Genomic DNA, 25543 nt, shown 5'->3' on the forward strand with positions numbered 1-25543 from the left:
GGGCTGAGTGAGTACTGTATCACAGAGGAGCTGAGTGAGTACTGTATCACAGAGGGGCTGAGTGAGTACTGTATCACAGAGGGGCTGAGTGAGTACTGTATCACAGAGGGCTGAGTGAGTACTGTATCACAGAGGAGGGCTGAGTGAGTACTGTATCACAGAGGAGCTGAGTGAGTACTGTATCACAGAGGAGCTGAGTGAGTACTGTATCACAGAGGGGCTGAGTGAGTACTGTATCACAGAGGAGCTGAGTGAGTACTGTATCACAGAGGGGCTGAGTGAGTACTGTATCACAGAGGAGCTGAGTGAGTACTGTATCACAGAGGAGCTGAGTGAGTACTGTATCACAGAGGAGGGCTGAGTGAGTACTGTATCACAGAGGGGCTGAGTGAGTACTGTATCACAGAGGAGCTGAGTGAGTACTGTATCACAGAGGAGCTGAGTGAGTACTGTATCACAGAGGAGGAGCTGAGTGAGTACTGTATCACAGAGGAGCTGAGTGAGTACTGTATCACAGAGGAGCTGAGTGAGTACTGTATCACAGAGGAGCTGAGTGAGTACTGTATCACAGAGGAGCTGAGTGAGTACTGTATCACAGAGGGGCTGAGTGAGTACTGTATCACAGAGGAGCTGAGTGAGTACTGTATCACAGAGGAGGAGCTGAGTGAGTACTGTATCACAGAGGGGCTGAGTGAGTACTGTATCACAGAGGAGGAGCTGAGTGAGTACTGTATCACAGAGGAGGAGCTGAGTGAGTACTGTATCACAGAGGAGCTGAGTGAGTACTGTATCACAGAGGGCTGAGTGAGTACTGTATCACAGAGGAGCTGAGTGAGTACTGTATCACAGAGGGCTGAGTGAGTACTGTATCACAGAGGGGCTGAGTGAGTACTGTATCACAGAGGGGCTGAGTGAGTACTGTATCACAGAGGGGCTGAGTGAGTACTGTATCACAGAGGAGCTGAGTGAGTATTGTATCACAGAGGAGCTGAGTGAGTACTGTATCACAGAGGAGCTGAGTGAGTACTGTATCACATAGGAGCTGAGTGAGTACTGTATCACAGAGGAGGGGCTGAGTGAGTACTGTATCACAGAGGAGCTGAGTGAGTACTGTATCACAGAGGGGCTGAGTAAGTACTGTATCACAGAGGGGCTGAGTGAGTACTGTATCACAGAGGAGCTGAGTGAGTACTGTATCACAGAGGAGCTGAGTGAGTACTGTATCACAGAGGGGCTGAGTGAGTACTGTATCACAGAGGGGCTGAGTGAGTACTGTATCACAGAGGAGCTGAGTGAGTACTGTATCACAGAGGAGCTGAGTGAGTACTGTATCACAGAGGAGCTGAGTGAGTACTGTATCACAGAGGAGCTGAGTGAGTACTGTATCACAGAGGAGCTGAGTGAGTACTGTATCACAGAGGGGCTGAGTGAGTACTGTATCACAGAGGAGCTGAGTGAGTACTGTATCACAGAGGAGGAGCTGAGTGAGTACTGTATCACAGAGGAGCTGAGTGAGTACTGTATCACAGAGGAGGGGCTGAGTGAGTACTGTATCACAGAGGGGCTGAGTGAGTACTGTATCACAGAGGGGCTGAGTGAGTACTGTATCACAGAGGAGGGGCTGAGTGAGTACTGTATCACAGAGGGGCTGAGTGAGTACTGTATCACAGAGGAGCTGAGTGAGTACTGTATCACAGAGGGGCTGAGTGAGTACTGTATCACAGAGGAGCTGAGTGAGTACTGTATCACAGAGGAGCTGAGTGAGTACTGTATCACAGAGGAGGGGCTGAGTGAGTACTGTATCACAGAGGAGCTGAGTGAGTACTGTATCACAGAGGAGGGGCTGAGTGAGTACTGTATCACAGAGGGGCTGAGTGCGTACTGTATCACAGAGGAGCTGAGTGAGTACTGTATCACAGAGGAGCTGAGTGAGTACTGTATCACAGAGGAGCTGAGTGAGTACTGTATCACAGAGGGGCTGAGTGAGTACTGTATCACAGAGGAGCTGAGTGAGTACTGTATCACAGAGGAGCTGAGTGAGTACTGTATCACAGAGGAGCTGAGTGAGTACTGTATCACAGAGGAGCTGAGTGAGTACTGTATCACAGAGGAGCTGAGTGAGTACTGTATCACAGAGGAGCTGAGTGAGTACTGTATCACAGAGGGGCTGAGTGAGTACTGTATCACAGAGGAGCTGAGTGAGTACTGTATCACAGAGGAGGGGCTGAGTGAGTACTGTATCACAGAGGGGCTGAGTGAGTACTGTATCACAGAGGGGCTGAGTGAGTACTGTATCACAGAGGAGCTGAGTGAGTACTGTATCACAGAGGAGCTGAGTGAGTACTGTATCACAGAGGAGGAGCTGAGTGAGTACTGTATCACAGAGGAGCTGAGTGAGTACTGTATCACAGAGGAGGGGCTGAGTGAGTACTGTATCACAGAGGGGCTGAGTGAGTACTGTATCACAGAGGAGCTGAGTGAGTACTGTATCACAGAGGGGCTGAGTGAGTACTGTATCACAGAGGAGGGGCTGAGTGAGTACTGTATCACAGAGGGGCTGAGTGAGTACTGTATCACAGAGGAGCTGAGTGAGTACTGTATCACAGAGGGGCTGAGTGAGTACTGTATCACAGAGGAGCTGAGTGAGTACTGTATCACAGAGGAGCTGAGTGAGTACTGTATCACAGAGGAGCTGAGTGAGTACTGTATCACAGAGGAGCTGAGTGAGTACTGTATCACAGAGGAGCTGAGTGAGTACTGTATCACAGAGGAGCTGAGTGAGTACTGTATCACAGAGGAGCTGAGTGAGTACTGTATCACAGAGGAGCTGAGTGAGTACTGTATCACAGAGGAGGAGCTGAGTGAGTACTGTATCACAGAGGAGCTGAGTGAGTACTGTATCACAGAGGAGCTGAGTGAGTACTGTATCACAGAGGAGCTGAGTGAGTACTGTATCACAGAGGAGGAGCTGAGTGAGTACTGTATCACAGAGGAGCTGAGTGAGTACTGTATCACAGAGGAGGGGCTGAGTGAGTACTGTATCACAGAGGGGCTGAGTGAGTACTGTATCACAGAGGGGCTGAGTGAGTACTGTATCACAGGAGCTGAGTGAGTACTGTATCACAGAGGAGCTGAGTGAGTACTGTATCACAGAGGAGCTGAGTGAGTACTGTATCACAGAGGAGCTGAGTGAGTACTGTATCACAGATGAGCTGAGTGAGTACTGTATCACAGAGGAGCTGAGTGAGTACTGTATCACAGAGGAGCTGAGTGAGTACTGTATCACAGAGGAGGAGCTGAGTGAGTACTGTATCACAGAGGAGGAGCTGAGTGAGTACTGTATCACAGAGGAGGAGCTGAGTGAGTACTGTATCACAGAGGAGCTGAGTGAGTACTGTATCACAGAGGAGGAGCTGAGTGAGTACTGTATCACAGAAGAGGAGCTGAGTGAGTACTGTATCACAGAGGAGCTGAGTGAGTACTGTATCACAGAGGAGCTGAGTGAGTACTGTATCACAGAGGAGGAGCTGAGTGAGTACTGTATCACAGAGGAGGAGCTGAGTGAGTACTGTATCACAGAGGAGGAGCTGAGTGAGTACTGTATCACAGAGGAGGAGCTGAGTGAGTACTGTATCACAGAAGAGGAGCTGAGTGAGTACTGTATCACAGAGGAGCTGAGTGAGTACTGTATCACAGAGGAGCTGAGTGAGTACTGTATCACAGGGGAGGAGCTGAGTGAGTACTGTATCACAGAGGAGCTGAGTGAGTACTGTATCACAGAGGAGGAGCTGAGTGAGTACTGTATCACAGAGGAGGGGCTGAGTGAGTACTGTATCACAGAGGAGGAGCTGAGTGAGTACTGTATCACAGAGGAGGAGCTGAGTGAGTACTGTATCACAGAGGAGGAGCTGAGTGAGTACTGTATCACAGAGGGGCTGAGTGAGTACTGTATCACAGAGGGGCTGAGTGAGTACTGTATCACAGAGGAGCTGAGTGAGTACTGTATCACAGAGGGGCTGAGTGAGTACTGTATCACAGAGGAGCTGAGTGAGTACTGTATCACAGAGGAGCTGAGTGAGTACTGTATCACAGAGGAGCTGAGTGAGTACTGTATCACAGAGGGGCTGAGTGAGTACTGTATCACAGAGGAGCTGAGTGAGTACCGTGGTGTTGAGTGTGAAGTCGATTGGATGAGCAGTTCTCGAGAAAAGCTGCATGGGGTTTTGAACCATAGATATATAAAGACTATAGATGACTCACCCGCGCTGCTGGCCAACGGAGAGCGACGTTGCCACATGGCAGCCATCTTGCTACAGGGCAGCACGCCCACTCATAACATGAATGTCTATGGTGCATGTACTATTGAAATAACCATAGCTTGCTCAATTCTTCAACCGTTTGGTTTGTTAAAAACGTCAGAGATGTAGTTATCATACTGCATACTTATAATGGACTTTCATATGCAAAATTATTCTTCCAACCAAGAATCATAGCCATGTTAATAACGTTTGTAATAAACCAAACCGTTTGTAAATCCGTCAAGATTTCAGCGAGTTAATTGTATTTTTGTTTGTACAGATCACTCACCTTGACACATTGGTCGCCATAAACGAGTTGCACCGTTTTTGGCCGCCATGCGTTGAACGGCAACAACGGCGTAAGCCGTCTTTGAAATCAATATTTAAAAATTCATCCAGCCAACCTCCGGAGCTGCAGCGGGACCCTGAATGAGACTGCAACGCCTCAATACCGCCGCCTGGTGGATGGTCGGGCGAGTTACACTCTCAAAACCGGAAGTTGTGATCGGTGCGTCGAGGAAATTCCTCCGGCAGTCACATCTTGTTACGTGGGTCCAGACAAACACTGGCTTGCATATGGATCGCTTCCATAACGCAATAATCGATATGATTTCGGCGTTTATTGCGACATACAAACCGGAAATGGATCTAGGCGATCGGCGTCAAATAATTGGGATCTTTTTCCTCCAGTCTCATCGACGAACGGTAAGAGGAGAGTAACGTTATTTTCAGCCCGATTGTGCGTTTCTTTGTTTGCAAACAGTCTGATCAATATATCAACCCATACTACATAAAGCCGTTACTGACGATCAAGGAATTATAGACGACCCCCGCCCCCCCCCTTTCCTCCACGCATGATGAAGCATAATGTATACCGATCATATACATTTGAATTTTTTAATATAGCGTGTATAGGAAAGAAACGGCATTCGATAATCTATCATATGTGTTTGGGCCTATAACTAGCGTTTTTGGAATTACAGCAGAAAAGCTTATAAACATACTTATATTCAAGACGGTATTAACACTTTGACTGCCGGGAAACGCTGTACAGCGTCATTGCCGGCCATGCTCAAGTTGCCGGAGGACGCTGTACAGCGTCCTTATATCAATATTTCAAAAATCTGCGATCGGATTCATATTTCCCCTCCGCTGGCCTGAGATCCACCAGGAGGACCCACTGAGCTCTCTGGCGGTTCAGGAGCGCCATCTGGTGGCCGATCGGCGCAATCGCCAAACAGGAAGTGCTATGGAGGTTGTGCTGGTCGGCCATATTACTTCCGGGCACTCTGTTTGGCTCCCGGGACTCGATCTCGACACAATACATAGCGATCGATTGCCAATAACTCGATAAACAACATGATTTGGACATATATACTATTATACAAGCTGGAAATGGACCCGATATTTCTACATACCATAATAGGTAAATGACTGTTCCACGCTCATCGCCCAACGGCGCGAGGAGGATACGGTAAGATTCAGCGTTATTTTTGATCGTATTCCATATAAACTGTTATGATGAACATATCACCCACACTAGATGAATGATATAACGCTGCCCACGGAATTATAAACGATCCCCCGCCCATCCGGTCATCATCAGATCATACGTAGATCATTCTAGAAGTACGTCCAATTGAATTTTTTTATATCGCCCCGATTGCCATCAAACTGTATTTCATCATCAATATAATGCATTTGGGGCTATATATCACGTTCTGGAGAAAGCTGCAGAAAGAGATGAAAACATACTTATACATTAGACCATACTTTACTATGAATATGTGAATGAAAAAGTTTAACGTTGCTACACAATGAACAATACATATAGGACTTTGAATGGGCCCTAATAATGGCAATGTAGCAATATAATTTAAAAAGTTATAGCCATGCAAAGAAGGGGTACTTCTCCATAGACAAATAGCGCTGGCAATCCACAGTCATTTTCCGGATTTCTGGCCGCCACCCATAGTGTTAACACAACAATGTATGAATGAAAAAATATAACGTTCCCACATCCGGAACGATAGATAATCGATGTTGAATGGGCCATAGTAATGTCAATATAGCAATAAAATTTAAAAAGTTATAGCCCTGCAAAGAAGGTAAACATCTCCATAGGCTTTCAACGGTGGCAGACTGGGTATATTGATGGATATAACCCATGGCGCCCAATGTGTTAAAGCAGTAGTTCACTGTAGCAAGATGGCCGCCGGTGAACTACACGGGAGACTCCGCCTTGCGCCATCTAGTCTTTACATATATCTATGATTTGAACAGGCACTGTACTCGTTAAGAGGGAAACAAATAAAAGCAAGCATTTCACCCGGGAACTTCCTCACCCATCTGTACTTACCTGCACATAGTCCTTTACTATCTGTACATATCCTACTCTTACTAGTTACGCTGCTGGACGCGTGATTTTTTTTCGTAGCCGCAGTTTGCGGAGACACTCTCTGATTGGCCACTGACGTTTCTGGTCATGTGACATGTGCGCCCAATCGCGTGACGAGCTGTGTCTTTGCCCATTTCCGCCTCGAACAGCCTGCAAACTACCTAACGCCTAGTTTATCACTGGTTAAGCTTAGGCGACTCTTTCGAAGTTGGTTAAGGTTAGAGTTTGGAATCAGGGCTGGTGTTCTATCGCCCTGCTCTAAGACAAACTCTAACCTTAACCAACTTCGAAAGAGTCGCCTAAGCTTAACCGGTGAAAGAAACAGGCGTCACACGATTGGCCGCACATGTCACACGACCAGAAACGTCAGTGGCCAATCAGAGAGCGTCTCCGCAAACTGCGGCTACGAAAAAATATCACGCCTGCTGGACAGTAGTAGTCATACCGTCTCTATTCATATAATACAACTCTGTACTTACATCTGATTAGCACTACACTCCGTAGTACTAACTTATATATTGTGTACCCTGTTTAACCACCTGTACATTGTATATTGCTGTTACATTTGCACTCTGGTTGGATACCAAACTTATTTTTGTTGTGTATGTATGATGAGTGACAATACATATTAATCTAATTCCCGCTCTGGGAGCAGGTTGCCAGGTTACTCAGGTGGGGTATCTCCCGGGCCTTTCTGCGACCCAATGCATGTGTGTGTCCCTGTGTGTCGACCATCTTACATGTGCGTGTTAACCCTTGCACCACCACACTACCAAATGGTTAAAACCCTTTCACAACCGCACTACAGAATGTTAACCCTTTCACTGCCACGCGACAAAGGGTTAACCCTTTTCACAACCTAACTACAGAAGGTTAACCTTTCACAACCTAACTAGAGATGGTTAACCTTCTGTAGTGTGTGGTAACTCCCTGTACCTGGGGCTAAATAAATCCACCATAGCCCGTCTACAACTCCCCCAAAACGCTGCCGCTAGACTGCTCACAGGTACCCAGAAGAGAGCTCACATCACCCCTGTACTTGCCTCCCTCCACTGGCTCCCGGTGCGCTTTAGAATAGACTTCAAGGTCCTCTTAATGGTGTACAAAGCCCTAAATGGTAAGGCCCCTGCTTACCTAGCAGACCTCCTCACCCCCTATACCAACGCCAGGGCCCTCAGATCGGCTGATAAGGGTCTCCTAACCACCCGTAGGTCTAACTTCAAGTCTAGGGGGGGACGTGCTTTTGCGGTCGCAGCCCCTGACCTCTGGAACAGCATCCCCATGTCCATTAAATCTGCCCCCTCCATCGAGTCTATTAAATCAAAACTCAAAACCCACCTATATCGCCTGGCCTTCCCTGACTCACTTTGACTCTTGCCGTACTTGTTGACGTGTTGTTCTGTTTTTCCTTTGTCTATCCGTTGATTTTATTTTATTTTTCTGTTTATTTTATACTTTTCTTTGTACTTAGCTTAGTACTTTGGTTGACAAGCGTCATGTTTAAACGTGCTATACAAATAAATTAAGAAATTAAGTACGAAGAAGTAGTGAAAGGGTTAACCTGCATGACAATCAAAGACTTCTTAAAAACTTGGATGAAGCGCATTGGACTTCACTTTTGGGAAAGATCCTAAAAGAACAGGACAGGGATGTGCAGTGAGTCACAGGGTCTTATAAAGAGACCCTGCTGGTTTGTTTTTTTGATCCACTTTTTCTATTTTTCTCCCATCCCAATTTCCTATTATCCAATTCTTCCCTCCCCTGTCTTGAACGTTGCTAGACTATGCCTCCCACTGGTCGGCTGTAGTGAGGACAGAAGCCTTGCATCACGTGTCCCCTCCGGTACACGAGGAGGCAGCCTGTCGCATCTTTTCACCACAGCAGCTCGATCTCTCAGCGGTGAGGAGTAACGCGTGGGAGGCTCACGCTGCCCCCGACACTTCCTGCTTCTGTCGCACCGGCGTCACCAAACCGACCTGTAACGTCCGATCCCCACCCACCAGCCTCCCACCCCCTAATACTGCCAGTTGTGTTAGTATGAACGACCAGCCAAGCCGGTAGCAACGCCGAGATCTGGGCTCGAACCCAGCATCTCCTGCGTTAGTGGCGAGCGCCTTGCCCACTGCGCCACTCAGCCGCCGAGACCCTGCTGTTTTTATCATAAATCGATCAATACAGACCGTATTAATTAATGGTGTTTCTTTTTCAAATGTAGCCAAGAGTAAAGACCCTAACCCTATCAAAACATCAGTTAAAGTGTATATTTTCAACACGTTTGTTTACTTATGTTTTTAAGATTGACAGAAAATAAGAATGTATCAGAACAATGCTAATTCTATCTCTCTTTTATCGTAAAACCGTGAGGAAATGACTAAATCCAGATGTAACACTGCCATTGGAAAGAGGAGCTTTTTCCCTATCCATAAGATGTATGATTTGGCCATAAGTTCAAGGTTAAATATGAATTTATAATTCAAATGGATTATAATTTATTACTGTATCTACAAATCATTCTGTTTAATCATCTTCCCTTTATTCAATTGCTTAGATTTCAAATCATAATTTATATTCTCCTTTTTTTTCCCCCCATCACAATTTACTCAAGCCTAGTAACAGACACAATATTTCTGACACTGGGAATACATTCCCCCAGGTCCCTAGATGTCCCGAGATACCAAGAACATGCAAATTGACCTTGTATAGAAGTGGAGCAATCTTCCATTTACTTGAGCATGTAACCTTAGGCGGAATTTCTGAAAGTTGGGCTACAGCTCAACATCTTCTTCACGTGGGGATGTGAGGAGGAGACCAAACAGCGACTCCTACAGTTCGGTCGGGGCGCCTGCACAGCAAGGGAAGGATCTGTGAGAGGTAGTGTGATCCTTCCACACGTTACACTCCCCCAGTGAGAGTCCACACTGCCAGGTGAAAAGAAGCGGTGGGCTGGCTACACATGTGTCGGAGGAAGCATGTGATAGTCTCCGCCCTCCCAGACCGACGGTAGGGGGCAGAGTGCGCAACGACCAGGAAGGGGATTGGGAATTGGCATAACGACTAACATTGGGATGGGTGAAAAATCGGAAAAAGATAAAAAAATAAAATAAATAATAAAAAACAAGTTGACGTTAGAAAATACAGATTCCGATAAATAATACAAAACAATTTCAAGACGTTAAAATAAATCAATGTGCGATATTTTCAAACGTCACGCTGTCGATATAATATAATCTTTTTTGATTGGTCTTATCATGTAATATTCAAACTTTCTCAGATACTGAATTTTGGGCTGTAAGGGCCATAATCATCCAAATGAAAACAAATAAAGGCTTGAAATATTTCACTTTGTGTCTAATGAATCTATGAGTTTCGCTTTTTTTTATTGAATTACTGAAATAAAATAACTTTTCCACGATATTCTAATTTATGGAGCTGCACCTGTATATACTTCACTGATTAAAGGGTGAAATACGCCCCCATTCCCAGGAAGGGCACATCTCTGTCAGCTAGGAGTCAGTGGCATGTAGTATAGAGAGACATATCAGCATGATAGGTAGTAGTAGTATAAGAATAGTAGCATAGTAGTATAGACATATCAGCATGATAGGTAGTAGTAGTATAAGAATAGTAGCATAGTAGTATAGACATATCAGCATGATAGGTAGTAGTAGTAGTAGTAGTATAAGAATAGTAGCGTAGTTATTACATTCTCCTCTGGTCTAAAGATGTTACAATGATATTAGTGAAAATGAGCAACTCTTTCCCCTGAATCCCCCCCAAAAAGTGTTGAAAATCAAACTTTAAGAATCAAAAGTGTGATGTCATCAGGTATAAAGTCTAAAGCTGCTCCATAGAAGTAATTCAAGTAAAATATAGATTTGTGGGCAGCTAAGTGGCACAGTGGGCAAGACGCTCACCACTAACGCAGGAGATGCTGGGTTCGAGCCCAGCTCTCCGCATTGCTACCAGCTTGGCTGGTCGTTCATACTAACACAATTGGCAGTGTTAGAGGTGGGAAGCTGGTGGGTGGGGATCGGACGTTGTGGACAGCGACTCCTACAGGTCGGTTGGTGCGCCTGTACAGCAGAAACAGCGTGAGCCTCCCACGCGTTACTCCTCGCCGCTGAGAGATGGCGCTGTACAGGTGAAAAGATGCGACGGCTGCCTCCTCGAGTACCGGAGGGGACACGTGATGCAAGGCTTGGTCCTCACTGCAGCCGACCAGTGGGAGGCATGGCCAAACACATGGCCTAACACACTGAGACAGGGGAGGGTAGAATTGGATAATACGAAATTGGGATGGGAGAAAAATAGAAAAATGGGGAGAAAAAGTAGATAACAAAAAAAAGTAAATACAGATTTAAGAAGTGCATCAAAGGAAAATTATAAACTGGTTCTATACTGATTTGAATATATATTCTTTTATTATAATTTTGTATTTTATAATATGCACTTTGTAAATGTGTAATATTGTATCTTATAATACTGTGGATGTTAAGGATATTATGATTTTTGTATAGTTTTATCATATTATATATTTGTGTGCTGGATAATGTTTTGAATGTTATATTTGTATGTCTGGAAGAGTAGTGAGGGGATCCAAAATAAACAATAAATAAACAATAACAAAAAATGTATTGGGAAATATTTTTAATATATGACACCCAGGAGAATGTTCTGAGTTCATAGGTACATTTTCTGTTTCAGAACTGAGACCACTGCTATAGAATGAAGCTCATTTGGAAAAATATAAATAAATAATGTATAAATAAAACAGACATTCTGTGTCAGTGGAGCAGCTCCAGACTTTATAGCTGATAGCGTCACAACATTGTTGTCAACCTTAGTTAAAAGAATTATCGGCAGAACACACAGATCCATAGTGCAGTTTAACAGCCCAAGTGCTCAAGAAAGCACATAAGATACTTGGTGACCCCACACATGTCCTTCATGTGTGTGTTGACCTGCTGCCCTCAGGAAAGCTCTTTAGACAGCCTGCCTGCAAAACAAACAGAAGACAGTTTGGGTTCGACTGGTGAATGGCCACAGTACAAGGAATGGTCAGTTCACTAACATGCACCCTTTGACCCCTTGATTTAAATTTTTGGGATGAAAGTGTACTTTTTTTTGTACTGACCGAATTAATTTATTGGACTTGACAGATCAATGTATGGATCCTGTTCTAACAGTGTCACGTCTCTTTGGTAGTGTCATGTGTGTCTCTTGTCCCCTGTTTTGTCTTGAATGTGTAGAAGTGCAGCTGTTTGCCGTTTGCATACCCTTGCGGGATTAATAAAGTTTTTATTTATTTAATTTAATTGAAGATTGAGTTCTGGTTTCTAGCTTTGGGAGAGAGTAGCCCATGTTCACAAATATCAATTGAACCACTTATGGAAAAAATTTTTATTTGAGTGGTGTTCCCCTTTTAATATGCTAATTCTATGAGTGGGTATATAATATACTCTAAATGCCCAGAGAATGGGCACGGGCATACTTGGTATACCTGTCCCTCGGCTAATATTTCTGATTTCAGGATTAAAAGGTAAATTATTATAATAAACATCCTTTGCGGAGGAGGATAAAGTACTACAAAAAAATCGTTCCACTTATCGATTGTTAAAAGACCCGACCCGTGATCCTAATCGTCCTGCGGACCTGTTGTACAGAAACGTGTACGTCGCTTTGGAAGTGTCAGCTAAATTACTCAAATGTAAATGTAATGTAATATTCTGAATAGAATGAGTTGAGAACGTTCCCAAAAATAGCATCGTTTTTACATTTCAAAATCTTCCCAAGAAGGTATGTGAAGAAGACGCCCCCACATTTGTGTGGTTAAAATAAATCACTGACTGGGCCTTTAGGTCGCGGTGAAAACATAGCCGACGACACGATGGGCGCAAACATTAAGGGGACACGATGGATGTAGTCTATGGCGGCACTCTTCTCCATTTTTAGTATGAAAAGCTGACCAAAAAAGCCTGTGCACATGAATCATCCAGGAGATGAAAGGTTGACGCTGGTTCCAGTACTATTCTTAGATGCGTTTGGGTTTGAAAGCGCTCCTCTTGCAGGGTGTCATGATGCACTCAATCAGAAGCCTCTAAAACACCAGCAGTGACTCCCCTCTCTTTCCCTCATGGCAAACCATGGGTTTAATAATGAGTGGCTAAAGGCTCAATGACACCACCTAGTGGATAACAATCAACACTACACCCATCATCACCATCAAAAACATCTTTTTACAAAACTGCATTCATGGCAACTGCAGGACAGGACCATCTCTGACCAAAACGACATTTACGTGTCACGAGTGGCACCTTTGTGTGTCCCCCCCCCCCCCCCCCCCCCCCTTTATTCTCTACGGCTCGTAAGGGTCATATACGTTCCGTTCGTCGGTTGCCTTGAATTCAGTGAATACAGCACAATATCAGTGGGTCAGGTGCACGGAGATGATGGCTTCCTGTCGATGTCATCGTCCTTTCTTCAATACCCGTCACAAACCCGTTCAGTTCAGGAGGGAGGGGGGGGGGGGGGTCCCCAAACCACCCAGACGTAAACACAGCGGTAAGTTCTGACGCCAAGGGTTCACTTGCAGACGAAGTGCGCTTGATTCGAGGCCTAAGGGTAAGAGTAGGGATGGCTACCTTTCACATTTGAACCGATACGGTACCGGTACCTGTGAATCGATACCGGTACCCAACGGTACCTTTTTTCGGTACTTTAGTCTCAAGAAATGTAATCTACCTACCTCAGTCGTGAAAAAAAAAATCCAAACTTCAAATTGCAGTTTTTGGCTTGTCATTGCTCCGACTGCTTTGTTGTTGAATCAAGTCAAATCCTAGGTAAGCGTGTATTGTGCGTGTGAACGTTGACATGAAAAGAAAAAAGGTTAAAAAAAAATAAAGTAAAAAAAAAATAATAATATTTTTTTTTTTTCGGTATCTCACTTGAATCGATACTCGGTAGTACCGACGTGTTTCGATTCGGTACCCATCCCTAGGTAAGGGGACATGCTAATTTCCATCTGAACGTCGCCCCATACGGGCCGGGAGGACCGAGTGACTTTCCCCCGAGGAGGCCCCCATCCTTTTGCACCTGACCCCCGCTCTATATAATGACATATGAATAATGAATATATATACGAGCTTGATTCCAACAATAAAAAGGCTCTCAAGTCCAGGGAACCCATTCAATCAGTTACAACACGTCACCATTTTTTACTCAAAAGACAAAGTATGAACAAGCCGCCGCCCGTACCGTGAGGAATGTGACAACGACACAACAGCTTAGGTTCTAGAATGCAGTGAGAACTAGAGTTCTGATGACGTTCTACACGTCTACGTGGATTTAACCTTTGACTTTCTTTTTCAGACGTCTTCACGAGGAACGCGGCGAGATCTCGTACGTGACGTACACAAAAGGCGTTAAAAAGCCCACGGGTAGGATTCCGTACACGAGAGGATTGTAAACGGTTTACAATCAATAAGGTGGCGTCGCGGAGAAGAGACCCGTGTGAACGGAGCGCGTGGCGACGAGGCTGTGACGCCTCCGCGTTCTCCTCCAGGTCGGGTTCTTCGGTATTTAAAATGTCTCCGGGATTCCCTTCTTCTCCGTTTATTGCTCCCTTTGCCCTCGCGACACGCCGGGCCTATTTACCGTCGAGGCGGTTAGATGAGAGGCGCCAAGCTGCCTACAGGGGGCGCAACACCTGCACCCATTAATACTGGTCTGCACCGCAACAGGCCGCCACCGGGGGCACACCCATTACCGTTTTCACCTCGGCCTTGCAATCCATTCCCCTCCCGCTCGCTGCTCGGCGGTGGACTTTGCACGACAGACGGGCTACACGTTTCTTATCGACACCTCGTAAAGTCCTCCTTTTATCACCATCTCCCTTCTCGCTCCTAAGCGGAGCCGTCGGGGACGCGGGGCGTCCGTCATCGTTTGCCTCCGAGTAGAGAATACAAAGTCCTGACTGCCGGCTTCTGCTTCATGTCTCGACACAAGAGATCTCCGCGCTCCCCATGTGTTGGGGGGGGGGGGGGCTGCGATCACAGGCAAGGTGTGGCTGCCGTGACCTTGCGTTGAAAAAGCAAAGGATCGGAGCTGCACCAGGCAGCGCCGGGCTGGCAGAAACTGGCTGGCATGACGGGTTCATTGGCGTCGCGGCGACGGCAAAGCGGTACAGGTGCCGTGTCGGGGGCAAGTTCGACAAGGATCCCGTTTCTGGACAGCAGAGGAGTCTTTTCCCCCTCGATCACGTCTCAGTCAGGTCTCTGGTGGGGGGGACCGAGGAGGAGGACGAGGAGGTGTGGTCAGTGAGGTCACAGGCTCTCATAACTCAGGGGCAGTTACCCTAAGGTTGGGGGGGGGGGGGTGGAGATTAAAGTCAACTGCGGGGGGTCAAAGTTCAGGGGTTCGAGGGGCTACAGCGACCTCTTTGTGACGGTGGAAACCAAGTCTTGGGTCCTTCTTAGGATCCAGTGTACAAGAGAGGCGGGGGGGGGGGATATTATCTAAAAGCGGAAAAAGCGCTTGAACTACGGGGATTGATGTGAAAAACCCCAAACAATTGACCCGCGGAGAAAGCGGAAACATCACTTTCGATGCAATACAGGCTGAATGAAGTGCTCCTCTTCGCAGCCTACTCAAGATACATCACAGCTCAACATCTTTTTCAATTACGGTAGCTGTATCAATTAGCTGTAAAAGAAGACGAGCGCCTGATTCAGCTCATCTGAACATCTCGTGACGTTTCCACTGCCTGGAGCTGGGTCACGGCGTCTGGGAGGGTTAAGTGCTTATCGGCAAGTTGAAAGATTGGGAAAGCCTCCTTAAATAGCCCCAGTAACTCTTTCAGCCAGGGGACCAAACTGAGTGCGATTAGTCTTGCCCTCGTTCCCACAGGTTAATTAAAGCATCAGGGGGGACGCCTAGTACCAGAGACATGCATGTGAAACTATTTTTGGAGTCTCCCGAGATGTATATAGTTTTGCCCGCAGTCTGGTCCCTGCTACATATACAGTCAGCACAGACGTGTTGAGAGAGTAATGTTGCGGTTGGCCTTTTGTGCGGTTGTCATTGTCTGTACATGCGTTAACATGGAGGTCAAGAAAGACGGCAATTTGGAACGCAGCGCGCCACATACAAGCGTCAACCTCACAGAGTTCTCAATGTAAGCCACTACATAAAGTAGGAGGCAGTAGAAAATAGAACAGTCCCTCCATTTTCTGCTCTCTCTCTCTCTTCTAAGTTAAAAAGGCCAACTTGAGTTCACCGTCCCAATAATTAAATCTGTTGACTGCGTATCAGCATTAGATGATGGTTGGAGGGTTAGGGCTAAACGCCGATAGCCACTCCCGTTAGGTAGTCAGGGTTTGAGCTAAATGGCGACAGCCAGCCCATCAGAGCCGCGTTTCGACCCAAGGTACCCAGAAACTTTAGTCCCAGGAACTACTTTTCAAGGAACTAAAAGCCCATTGTTGTCTGCATACCGACTCCGATACTTTCGAGCGCACAACGCACTGGCGACTCACGCGAGTCCAGATGACTCATAGTATTTCCAAACGGGGCTTGGTAAGATTGTTTGGAGTGCAAATCAATCGCTCTGTCATCATTGCCATGCGGTTGTTGTCGATTACCCCCCCCTGCTCTACTGGGCAAGTCGTGTCAATATAAATTATATAACAATCCTATACAAAAGTGTTGAATCATTGGCTTCTTTCATTTTGAGGAATAGGCTTGCATTTGATTTTCAATCCACGATAAAATCAAAATGATGCCAGTTGTTATTTAATTGTATTCCTATCGACGCTGCGTTTTGGAAATACTTAGCTGAAAATATCTTTTGTCACTTTTATCAACTTCTAAAAACGAGTTTCACGCATAACACGGCCCGACAGAATGTGCCAAAATCCCCTGCAATATTATTCTGTTGGTATTCACTCTCGTTTTGCGTTTCTTGGTGGATTGGATGATTGCACTCTCTCCCACAGTAATAAGGAAAAACAACACATATTGGCAATTTTTACACTTTATTAATGTTACACTGTCGGGGACCTCAGTAGCGTGTGGAAGATCCATACGCAGTCGCAACAGCGTGGCACCCCCTCCTCACGCCGGTCACCAGCCTGGCCACACACTGCTGTGTGGATGGCATTCCACTCCTCAACCAGGACCAAGTCAGCCAACATGGTTGCGTTGGTCACTCTGGCTCTAGTACTTATGACTGTGGGAGAGTGCAACCATCCAATCCACCGGGCAACTCAAACCCAGAGTGAATACCAACAGAAGAATATTGAAGGGGATTTTGGCACATTCCTTTGAGCCGCTGCCCACACGGTTAGCTTTGTTGCCCATTCCACGAATGCATGCTCCTTACAAGTTGTACCTCGCTGTAAAGGCGACCAATCAGGCTTTCCAACGATATAAAATACAATACCAATTGGTATTATTAAAGGGGACGAATAATCGACCGAAATAGCGTTTCCAAACTTTAGTCCCTGTACTTTTAGAAAGTACCTGCCCCCGAGCAGGGACTTCTTAGGGGGGGGCAGATAAAATAATGTCCCCAGAACTTAATTTAGACCTGCGCTGGAAACGCACTGAGTTCCTTCAAAGGGTTCCTAGTTCCTGGGGGAAGGTTCCTGTGGTCGAAACGCGACAGCCAGCCCAGTAGGTGTCGGGGTGGGAGCTGAACGTCGACAGCCAGCCCAGTAGGCGTCAGGGTGGGAGCTGAACGTCGACAGCCAGCCCAGTAGGCGTCAGGGTGGGAGCTGAACGTCGACAGCCAGCCCAGTAGGTGTCGGGGTGGGAGCTGAACGTCGACAGCCAGCCCAGTAGGTGTCGGGGTGGGAGCTGAACGTCGACAGCCAGCCCAGTAGGCGTCAGGGTGGGAGCTGAACGTCGACAGCCAGCCCAGTAGGCGTCGGGGTGGGAGCTGAACGTCGACAGCCAGCCCAGTAGGCGTCAGGGTGGGAGCTGAACGTCGACAGCCAGCCCAGTAGGTGTCGGGGTGGGAGCTGAACGTCGACAGCCAGCCCAGTAGGTGTCGGGGTGGGAGCTGAACGTCGACAGCCAGCCCAGTAGGCATCAGGGTGGGAGCTGAACGTCGACAGCCAGCCCAGTAGGTGTCAGGGTGGGAGCTGAACGTCGACAGCCAGCCCAGTAGGCGTCAGGGTGGGAGCTGAACGTCGACAGCCAGCCCAGTAGGTGTCGGGGTGGGAGCTGAACGTCGACAGCCAGCCCAGTAGGCGTCAGGGTGGGAGCTGAACGTCGACAGCCAGCCCAGTAGGTGTCGGGGTGGGAGCTGAACGTCGACAGCCAGCCCAGTAGGTGTCGGGGTGGGAGCTGAACGTCGACAGCCAGCCCAGTAGGCGTCAGGGTGGGAGCTGAACGTCGACAGCCAGCCCAGTAGGTGTCGGGGTGGGAGCTGAACGTCGACAGCCAGCCCAGTAGGCGTCGGGGTGGGAGCTGAACGTCGACAGCCAGCCCAGTAGGCGTCAGGGTGGGAGCAGCGGTGGCCTAAAGGTTAGAGAAGCGGGGTTCGATCCCCTGGACCGGCAGGAAAAATCTGGGCCGGGGAAGTGAATTAATAACTCTCTCCTATCCCCTTAACACCAACCGCTGAAGTGTCCTTGAGCAAGGCACTTAACCCACAACTGCTCCAATCGAGTTGCTCAGTGGCCAACAGTGTCAGACTGTGGTTGTACTGGGCAGCTCCTAGTGGTCAACAGTGTCAGACTGTGGTTGTACTGGGCAGCTCCTAGTGGTCAACAGTGTCAGACTGTGGTTGTACTGGGCAGCTCCTAGTGGTCAACAGTGTCAGACTGTGGTTGTACTGGGCAGCTCCCAGGTGTCAGACTGTGGTTGTACTGGGCAGCTCCCAGGTGTGAGACTGTGGTTGTACTGGGCAGCTCCCAGGTGTCAGACTGTGGTTGTACTGGGCAGCTCCCAGGTGTCAGACTGTGGTTGTACTGGGCAGCTCCCAGGTGTCAGACTGTGGTTGTACTGGGCAGCTCCCAGGTGTCAGACTGTGGTTGTACTGGGCAGCTCCTAGTGGTCAACGGTGTCAGACTGTGGTTGTACTGGGCAGCTCCTAGTGGTCAACAGTGTCAGACTGTGGTTGTACTGGGCAGCTCCCAGGTGTCAGACTGTGGTTGTACTGGGCAGCTCCCAGGTGTCAGACTGTGGTTGTACTGGGCAGCTCCCAGGTGTCAGACTGTGGTTGTACTGGGCAGCTCCCAGGTGTCAGACTGTGGTTGTACTGGGCAGCTCCCAGGTGTCAGACTGTGGTTGTACTGGGCAGCTCCCAGGTGTCAGACTGTGGTTGTACTGGGCAGCTCCCAGGTGTGAATGTGAAGCAGGGCGTGGCTGAAAAAGAGCATCCGTGCTCAGAGAACCTACCCTGGTAAATAAAGGTTAATAAATAAATAATAATACACGTCGACCAGTATGTGTCAAGGTGGGAGCTAAAGTCGACAACCAGCCCAGTAGGCGTCAGTCAGGGTGGGGGCTACACGTCGACAGGGTGGGGGCTACACGTCAGTCAGGGTGGGGGCTACACGTCGACAGGGTGGGGGCTACACGTCAGTCAGGGTGGGGGCTACACGTCGACAGGGTGGGGGCTACACGTCAGTCAGGGTGGGGGCTACACGTCAGTCAGGGTGGGGGCTACACGTCAGACAGGGTGGGGGCTACACGTCAGTCAGGGTGGGGGCTACACGTCAGACAGGGTGGGGGCTACACGTCAGTCAGGGTGGGGGGCTACACGTCAGTCAGGGTGGGGGCTACACGTCAGTCAGGGTGGGGGCTACACGTCAGACAGGGTGGGGGCTACACGTCAGTCAGGGTGGGGGCTACACGTCAGTCAGGGTGGGGGCTACATGTCGACAGGGTGGGGGCTACACGTAAAGTCAGGGTGGGGGCTACACGTCAGTCAGGGTGGGGGCTACACGTCAGTCAGGGTGGGGCTACACGTCAGTCAGGGTGGGGGCTACACGTCAGTCAGGGTGGGGGCTACACGTCAGTCAGGGTGGGGGCTACACGTCAGTCAGGGTGGGGGCTACACGTCAGTCAGGGTGGGGGCTACACGTCGATGGCTACCCCGTGTTTGGTGGAGATGAGTGCCCGGGTGCCCGTCAGGTACATGATCACGGAGCACAGGTGGGGCAGCGTGGCGGTGGTGCTCACGTACAGCCAGTAGGGGATGGGCGCCGTGTGCCCGAGGGGGCAGAGCCACAGGCCGTGGCGCACGCCGTCCCGCACGTGGTGCGTCGCCATGGAGACGGCTACACTGTAGAGTCAGGGTTCTTATACTTTTCTAGCATTTGACCACAAGATACTCCTGCATATAACCCATATAACTCTGTATGATAGCATGTACATTGTACAATGAAATATTTATATATTTTATACCCAGTTTAATCACCTGGGCCCAGTAGTTCAAAACTTTGAATCTCAATCAGATCCGATCAGACTTTGAAATCCCATTTCTTGTGATCGAGGATCAGACAACTTGGCCAGATTCTGTCCCTGTATTTCAAAGCAATTCAGGATAGGATCACCCTGATCCAGATTCAGACTTGTCAAGATTACTAAACCTGAATATCGGTGCTTTAATCCCACCGATCTCCATCTAGTGGATATGAAAAATAATACAAGGAAGACAAGAGACCACATTGCAGAGACATCTATAATGTCTAATTATATTTTTAAATACATAAAGGACATAAAATCATAATGGAGGGTGGCCGGATGACGCAGCGGTCTAAGCGTCTGCCCACCACCACAGATACAGTGGGATCGAATCCAGCTGTGGTGCTTCCGGGTTGGCCGACCGTCCATACTAAACACAATTGACAGTGTTAGAGGGTGGGAAAACCCGGCGAGGGTGGGTCCTGGTCGTTGTAAAACAGCGACTCATACAGATCGGTCGGGGGGCACGGTAGGGGGGCAGAGCACGCAACAACCAGGTAGCGGATTGGGAATTGGCATAACGACTAACATTGGGATGGGAGAAAAACGGAAAAAGAAAGGTGCAAAAAGAGAAAGTAAAAAAAATAAAATTCATAATGGAATTGTAATTTTTTTTTAAATACTCCCACTAGGGTAACAAAAAAAACATGAATTCAAAGGCAGCTGGATCATCCAGGCGTGCTTTGGGGAGCTGGATTCGAAAGTGATGTTTCAGTTAGCTGAAAGCGATGACGGATGAACTTTTTTAGTTGGGAAATATTTTTTCTTTCATCTAAATTACATTTGTGATCGACAATCTTTGTTGTGATACTTTTATGAGCATAAACATTTACGTCATCAACATATGGTTGAAAACAAAATAGGCCACCACAAACGTGACCAAAAAATTATAATTTAATTAATTTGCCATGAAGGCAATTTTTATTTATTTCAGTTAACAAACTTTGCCATCTTATTTATATTGAAACATATTTTTTTATAAATTGTATAGTGCATTTTGCTCTGGTAATCTACTGGATATCCACCCCTGTGGTGGGATCAAGATAATACATTTTTGATCCCAGCCAATCCTGTGTTGTCGGTTTGAACTACCCGTTTTGAAGATTTTATCCAGATTAAAGGGGAGATGAAGCATAGCGATATAAACAGTCATAGCATCAAATTAGTATTTATATAAACCACAGAAAAAATCATGTTATAAAAATAAGGCGTTTCTAAGAAAAAATTATTTGTAATGTCCATTTATGTAGAATTTATGAACATGTGTGCCGTCATTTTGTTGCTGACGTCACGGTGTTGGTTTGGTGTATACACTGCTGGTTAGCTGCCTATAGTAAACATGGATTGTCGGGTCAGTCAGTAAATAAAATGTTGCCTACCAAACAACGGGACCGCATGGTTCTTTTTGTATTGCTCCTGGCTGTTTAAACTAATTTTACCGTGTGAAAGAGAGGAAAGTTGGTTCATTTCCACAAACTACCAGTGAAAAAAACTGTGTTGTTGGCACGTTGGCTGGCTGCACTCAAGCGGCACGATCAGCCTGTTGGACAGGGAATGAAGATCTGCAGCGAACACTTCATTGCCTCGGATTATGTTGTTGGGGGTGGGAGGTTTGTCCAGAAGACTACTAATCAGCTGAAGCCCGATGCGGTTCCCTCGGTGTTCGACAGACAAACCGGCGCAGGCAGTTCAGCGTCGCAGAGCATTTAGCCTGCTGGCTACCTAGCTCCAGTTCAACCAGCGTTGCGGGGCATTTAGCGTTTTTCTTTACCATTTTCGATACAAACTGCTCTGATCTATATATCACCCATACTACATAAATTATTTAACGTTGGCCACGGAATTATAAACGACCCCCCCCCCCCCTCCGGTCAACATCAGATGATGAGTCATGACGTTTAGGACCTTGTACAATTGAAATTTTTAATCCGATGTCAATCGCTAGCAAACTGCATTTGATGATCTAATATATGCATAAATGGCTATAACTCACGTTCTATGAATTACTGCAGAAAACGATCTAAACAATCGATCCAAAGCCAGATATGTAAAAGGTGAAAGACTCACTCACAGCCATGCTGATTTGGCAAAATTACATCCAGACGTTTTCGTTTGAAACAACTTTTAGTCAGGGAAGTGTCTTGGTTTCTCCATAGAGCCCTGTCATACTTTTTTAGCGCAGCAGCTCATGCAAGTAGGAGGCAACTTAGTCACGTGACTCAGTTGGTATTGCTGATTGGCTCGAACAGGGTATGTTTGTATACAGCGAACAGGTCTATAACTAATAAACAAACTTGAAACAAACTTGAAACTTGAACTAGTTAAGAACTGACGCTTCCTGCCAGAGGAAGTGGTGTAGATAAACAATTATAAAAGATGTATTAAAAATATAGTATGCATTGCAAGTTCTATGGAGAACAGTGTTTGAATTTAAACTCTTTTCTATGTTTCTTCTAGGGCCCCAGTATGAGCAACAGTATGAACAGCAGCATGAATAACAACTCATCCATGAGTTCCATGAGCTACTCCTCCCCTCCTTCCAGAATGCCCAGCACCGGAAACCATTACTCAGGCAACCACTCAGGCAACCACTCAGGTACACAGTGTTGTCTTGAGGCTCCCCAAATCTCCTCGCATGAGATTTCATCTGAGCCGTGCCTTATTAAAAGTGATTTCTACTTTCTAAGGAATGTTCAGCAATGGAGATATCACTCACACAATCGCAGACTCTGTGCATAGGGTCTGTGCAGGGTCTGAACACTTCCCCAAAAGCTGTCCTTTCCATGAAATACAGCGAACAAACATTGAAACAAAGTATGAATCTGCTCTTATATTAATTAAATTGTAGATTATCATTTGGGCGTCACAGTGATTCAGTGGGCTAAGGCATTTTCATGGTGTGTCACGATGTTTGCAGAGCTATATCTATATTCTATATTATAGCTATGGAGACAATACTCATTTGACGGTCACTATCTCTCGTCCAACATGTAAAAAATAGTAAATATTTTCATGTATACGCTCGCGTGTTATCCTGTGGTGAATATTGTATCGTTTCAGAGTGATCCGGGCTAATTCCTGGAAGCTGAGTTATGGAGCGCTATGTGCATTTTGCTAAAGTCGTTTGCGTTGCTCGCCTGGACACGATACTATTTCCAAATCAAAGGTATATAATGGGTATTATGTTTCATCATGAAGGCATCAAAGGGGGGGGGGTCGTTTTGTGATGCTCTGATCGTCACCAACGGCATACGTTTTGGAGTATGTGACATATGATTGTTGCGATCGATGTGAAATCATTGTAGGATCAAAGTAGGATTGATGTCATATAGTCCTTACCTTTGCTAGGAGGTATTCCAAAATGAATATTCCAATGGTCTGATTGCGATTTCCAGTATTGATGTCCATGACATGAAATGGGACATCGAATGAAGCCTTTCACTTGCCCGGGTCCCATTTCTCCGCCCGGACCATATAAAATGTAACACACAGTGTGAAATAAGGTTTCAAAGGGTAGGCGATACTGCCACCTAGCAGGATTCGGCCGGCATTGCAATCTCGAGGTCTCAGAATGAGTCCCAATGATACACAGAGGTCCGTGAGACTGTATAGAATATTTATAGTCAAGTTAGACCGCGCTCTCAAGTTCTGACACTGGGTACTGTAATCCCATAAAGTTGAGTATAGTAAAAGCAGGGTAGCCGGACCAGCACTCTCAGGTTGCTTTCACATATAGTTTTGGTGGACTCGGTGCGGTTCTGGTGGTGAAGTTGCAACATTGTTGCATTCTTCATTTGGTTCGTCTGCATTCACAGCAATTTGTCAGGCGCACCAAAACTTTCTGAACAATGTCACGCGGTCGAAAATGCCGCTCGTCTATTGGACAATATAGAGTGGAAATGTGTGTGTGTGGCTGCGAGCCTGTGTGTGTGTGGACTGCGAGCCCCATAGATATGGCGAGCCCTGTCTGACTCCAGATCAGCGGAGGCAGAGTTTTTTTTATTTTGACATGGCATTGTTCTATTGAAGCCCATTACCACCATCCTCTCGCTAAACAACTTGTATACCGCGTTGTTTTTATGAGTGCCCACAAGTAGCTGTTTTATTTGGTCTTCTGCCCATATGTGTACAGTGTGCTTGTTTTGCAGTGAATGCCGCGCGCCTTGGTAATAATAATAATAAGCCGCGTTTTTTCTTCCTTCTACCCAAGATGCACAGTTAGATAGATAGATAGATGCAGTGTGCTTGTTTTGCAGTGAATGCCACGCGCAGTGGTAATAATAATAAGCACTTCCTATATTTGGTCCGCGTTTGGTCCGATGAAGCGAACCGAGACCTATGTTTTTGGGCGGACCAGAGTTTGTGTGTTTGGTCCGCGGACCAAGTTCGACGCGCATTCACACAAACCCGAAAAACCGGACTATAGAATTCTGGTCCGATAGTCCGGACCAAACAGCCCCTGTGTGAAAGCGACCTCAGGTTCAATGTTTTTAATGGGCCTGTCGCAGTACACCTACCCCATCGCCAAGCTGATGGATAAATATGTGCACCTGCGTCAACTACCTATACCGCTCATAGACGGTGCCACCCCGACCCTGCTGATAGGCTCCGACCATGCAGACCTCATCGTCCCGATAGACCGGGTCCACACAGGGCCCAGAGGCTGTCCTGCAGCAGTCGAGACCCGCCTAGGATGGACATTACAAGGCCCCCTCGCTAAGTCTCTTAACCGAACAGCAGCCACTAACTGCCTCCACTCCAGAGTGACAGAAGAAGACACCACCCTCCTACAGCATGTCGAGAGGTTATGGACACTAGAGACAATGCCCTTTAAGAACGAAAAGAAAGACATTCGTTCCAAGGAAGACATTTACGCTATAACCCTCCTCGAGCAGGGGACAAAGAGAGTCAAAGTCAACGGAGTGATGAGATACGCAACTCCACTCCTGAGGCGAGAGGGTATGCCTACCTTCCACGCCCCAAAAGAAGCGACGGAGCAGTATCTATTGAACACAGAGCGGCGCCTAGCCAGAGACCCCGCTCAAGAGACGGTGTACCGCGCTGAGATTAACAAGCTAATCACAGCGGGACACATAAAGAAAATTGACATTAAAGAGGCCGATCAGACGACCGAATCATGGTACGTGCCGCACCACAAAGTCCACCACAACGGCAAGGATCGTATTGTGTTCAACTGCAGCTACCAGATCGGATCACAAAATCTGAATAAAGAGCTCTTGCCCGGCCCAACACTCGGCCCCTCTCTACTAGGCGTGTTACTACGTTTCCGCCAAGACAAGGTGGCCATCAGCGGCGACATCAAAGGGATGTTCCTGCAGGTGAGACTAGTGGAGGAGGACAAGCCCTGCTGCGG

General features: G+C 47.1%; 1 protein-coding gene across 1 annotated transcript in view; it reads right to left on the minus strand.

Moving 5' to 3' along the window:
* Positions 1-19779: 19779 nt before the first annotated feature.
* The window catches only part of tmem267 (transmembrane protein 267), a gene marked incomplete at its 3' end in the record, with an annotated part of 40596 nt that continues 34832 nt past the window's right edge, over positions 19780-25543 (minus strand). Inside the window, 1 exon segment of the mRNA XM_084338940.1 lies at positions 19780-19987. Within this exon segment, the coding sequence (XP_084195066.1) occupies positions 19780-19987 (208 nt within the window).

This window comes from Notolepis coatsorum (assembly GCF_963971535.1).
Source record: "Notolepis coatsorum genome assembly, contig: SCAFFOLD_982, whole genome shotgun sequence".
Taxonomy (NCBI): domain Eukaryota; kingdom Metazoa; phylum Chordata; class Actinopteri; order Aulopiformes; family Paralepididae; genus Notolepis; species Notolepis coatsorum.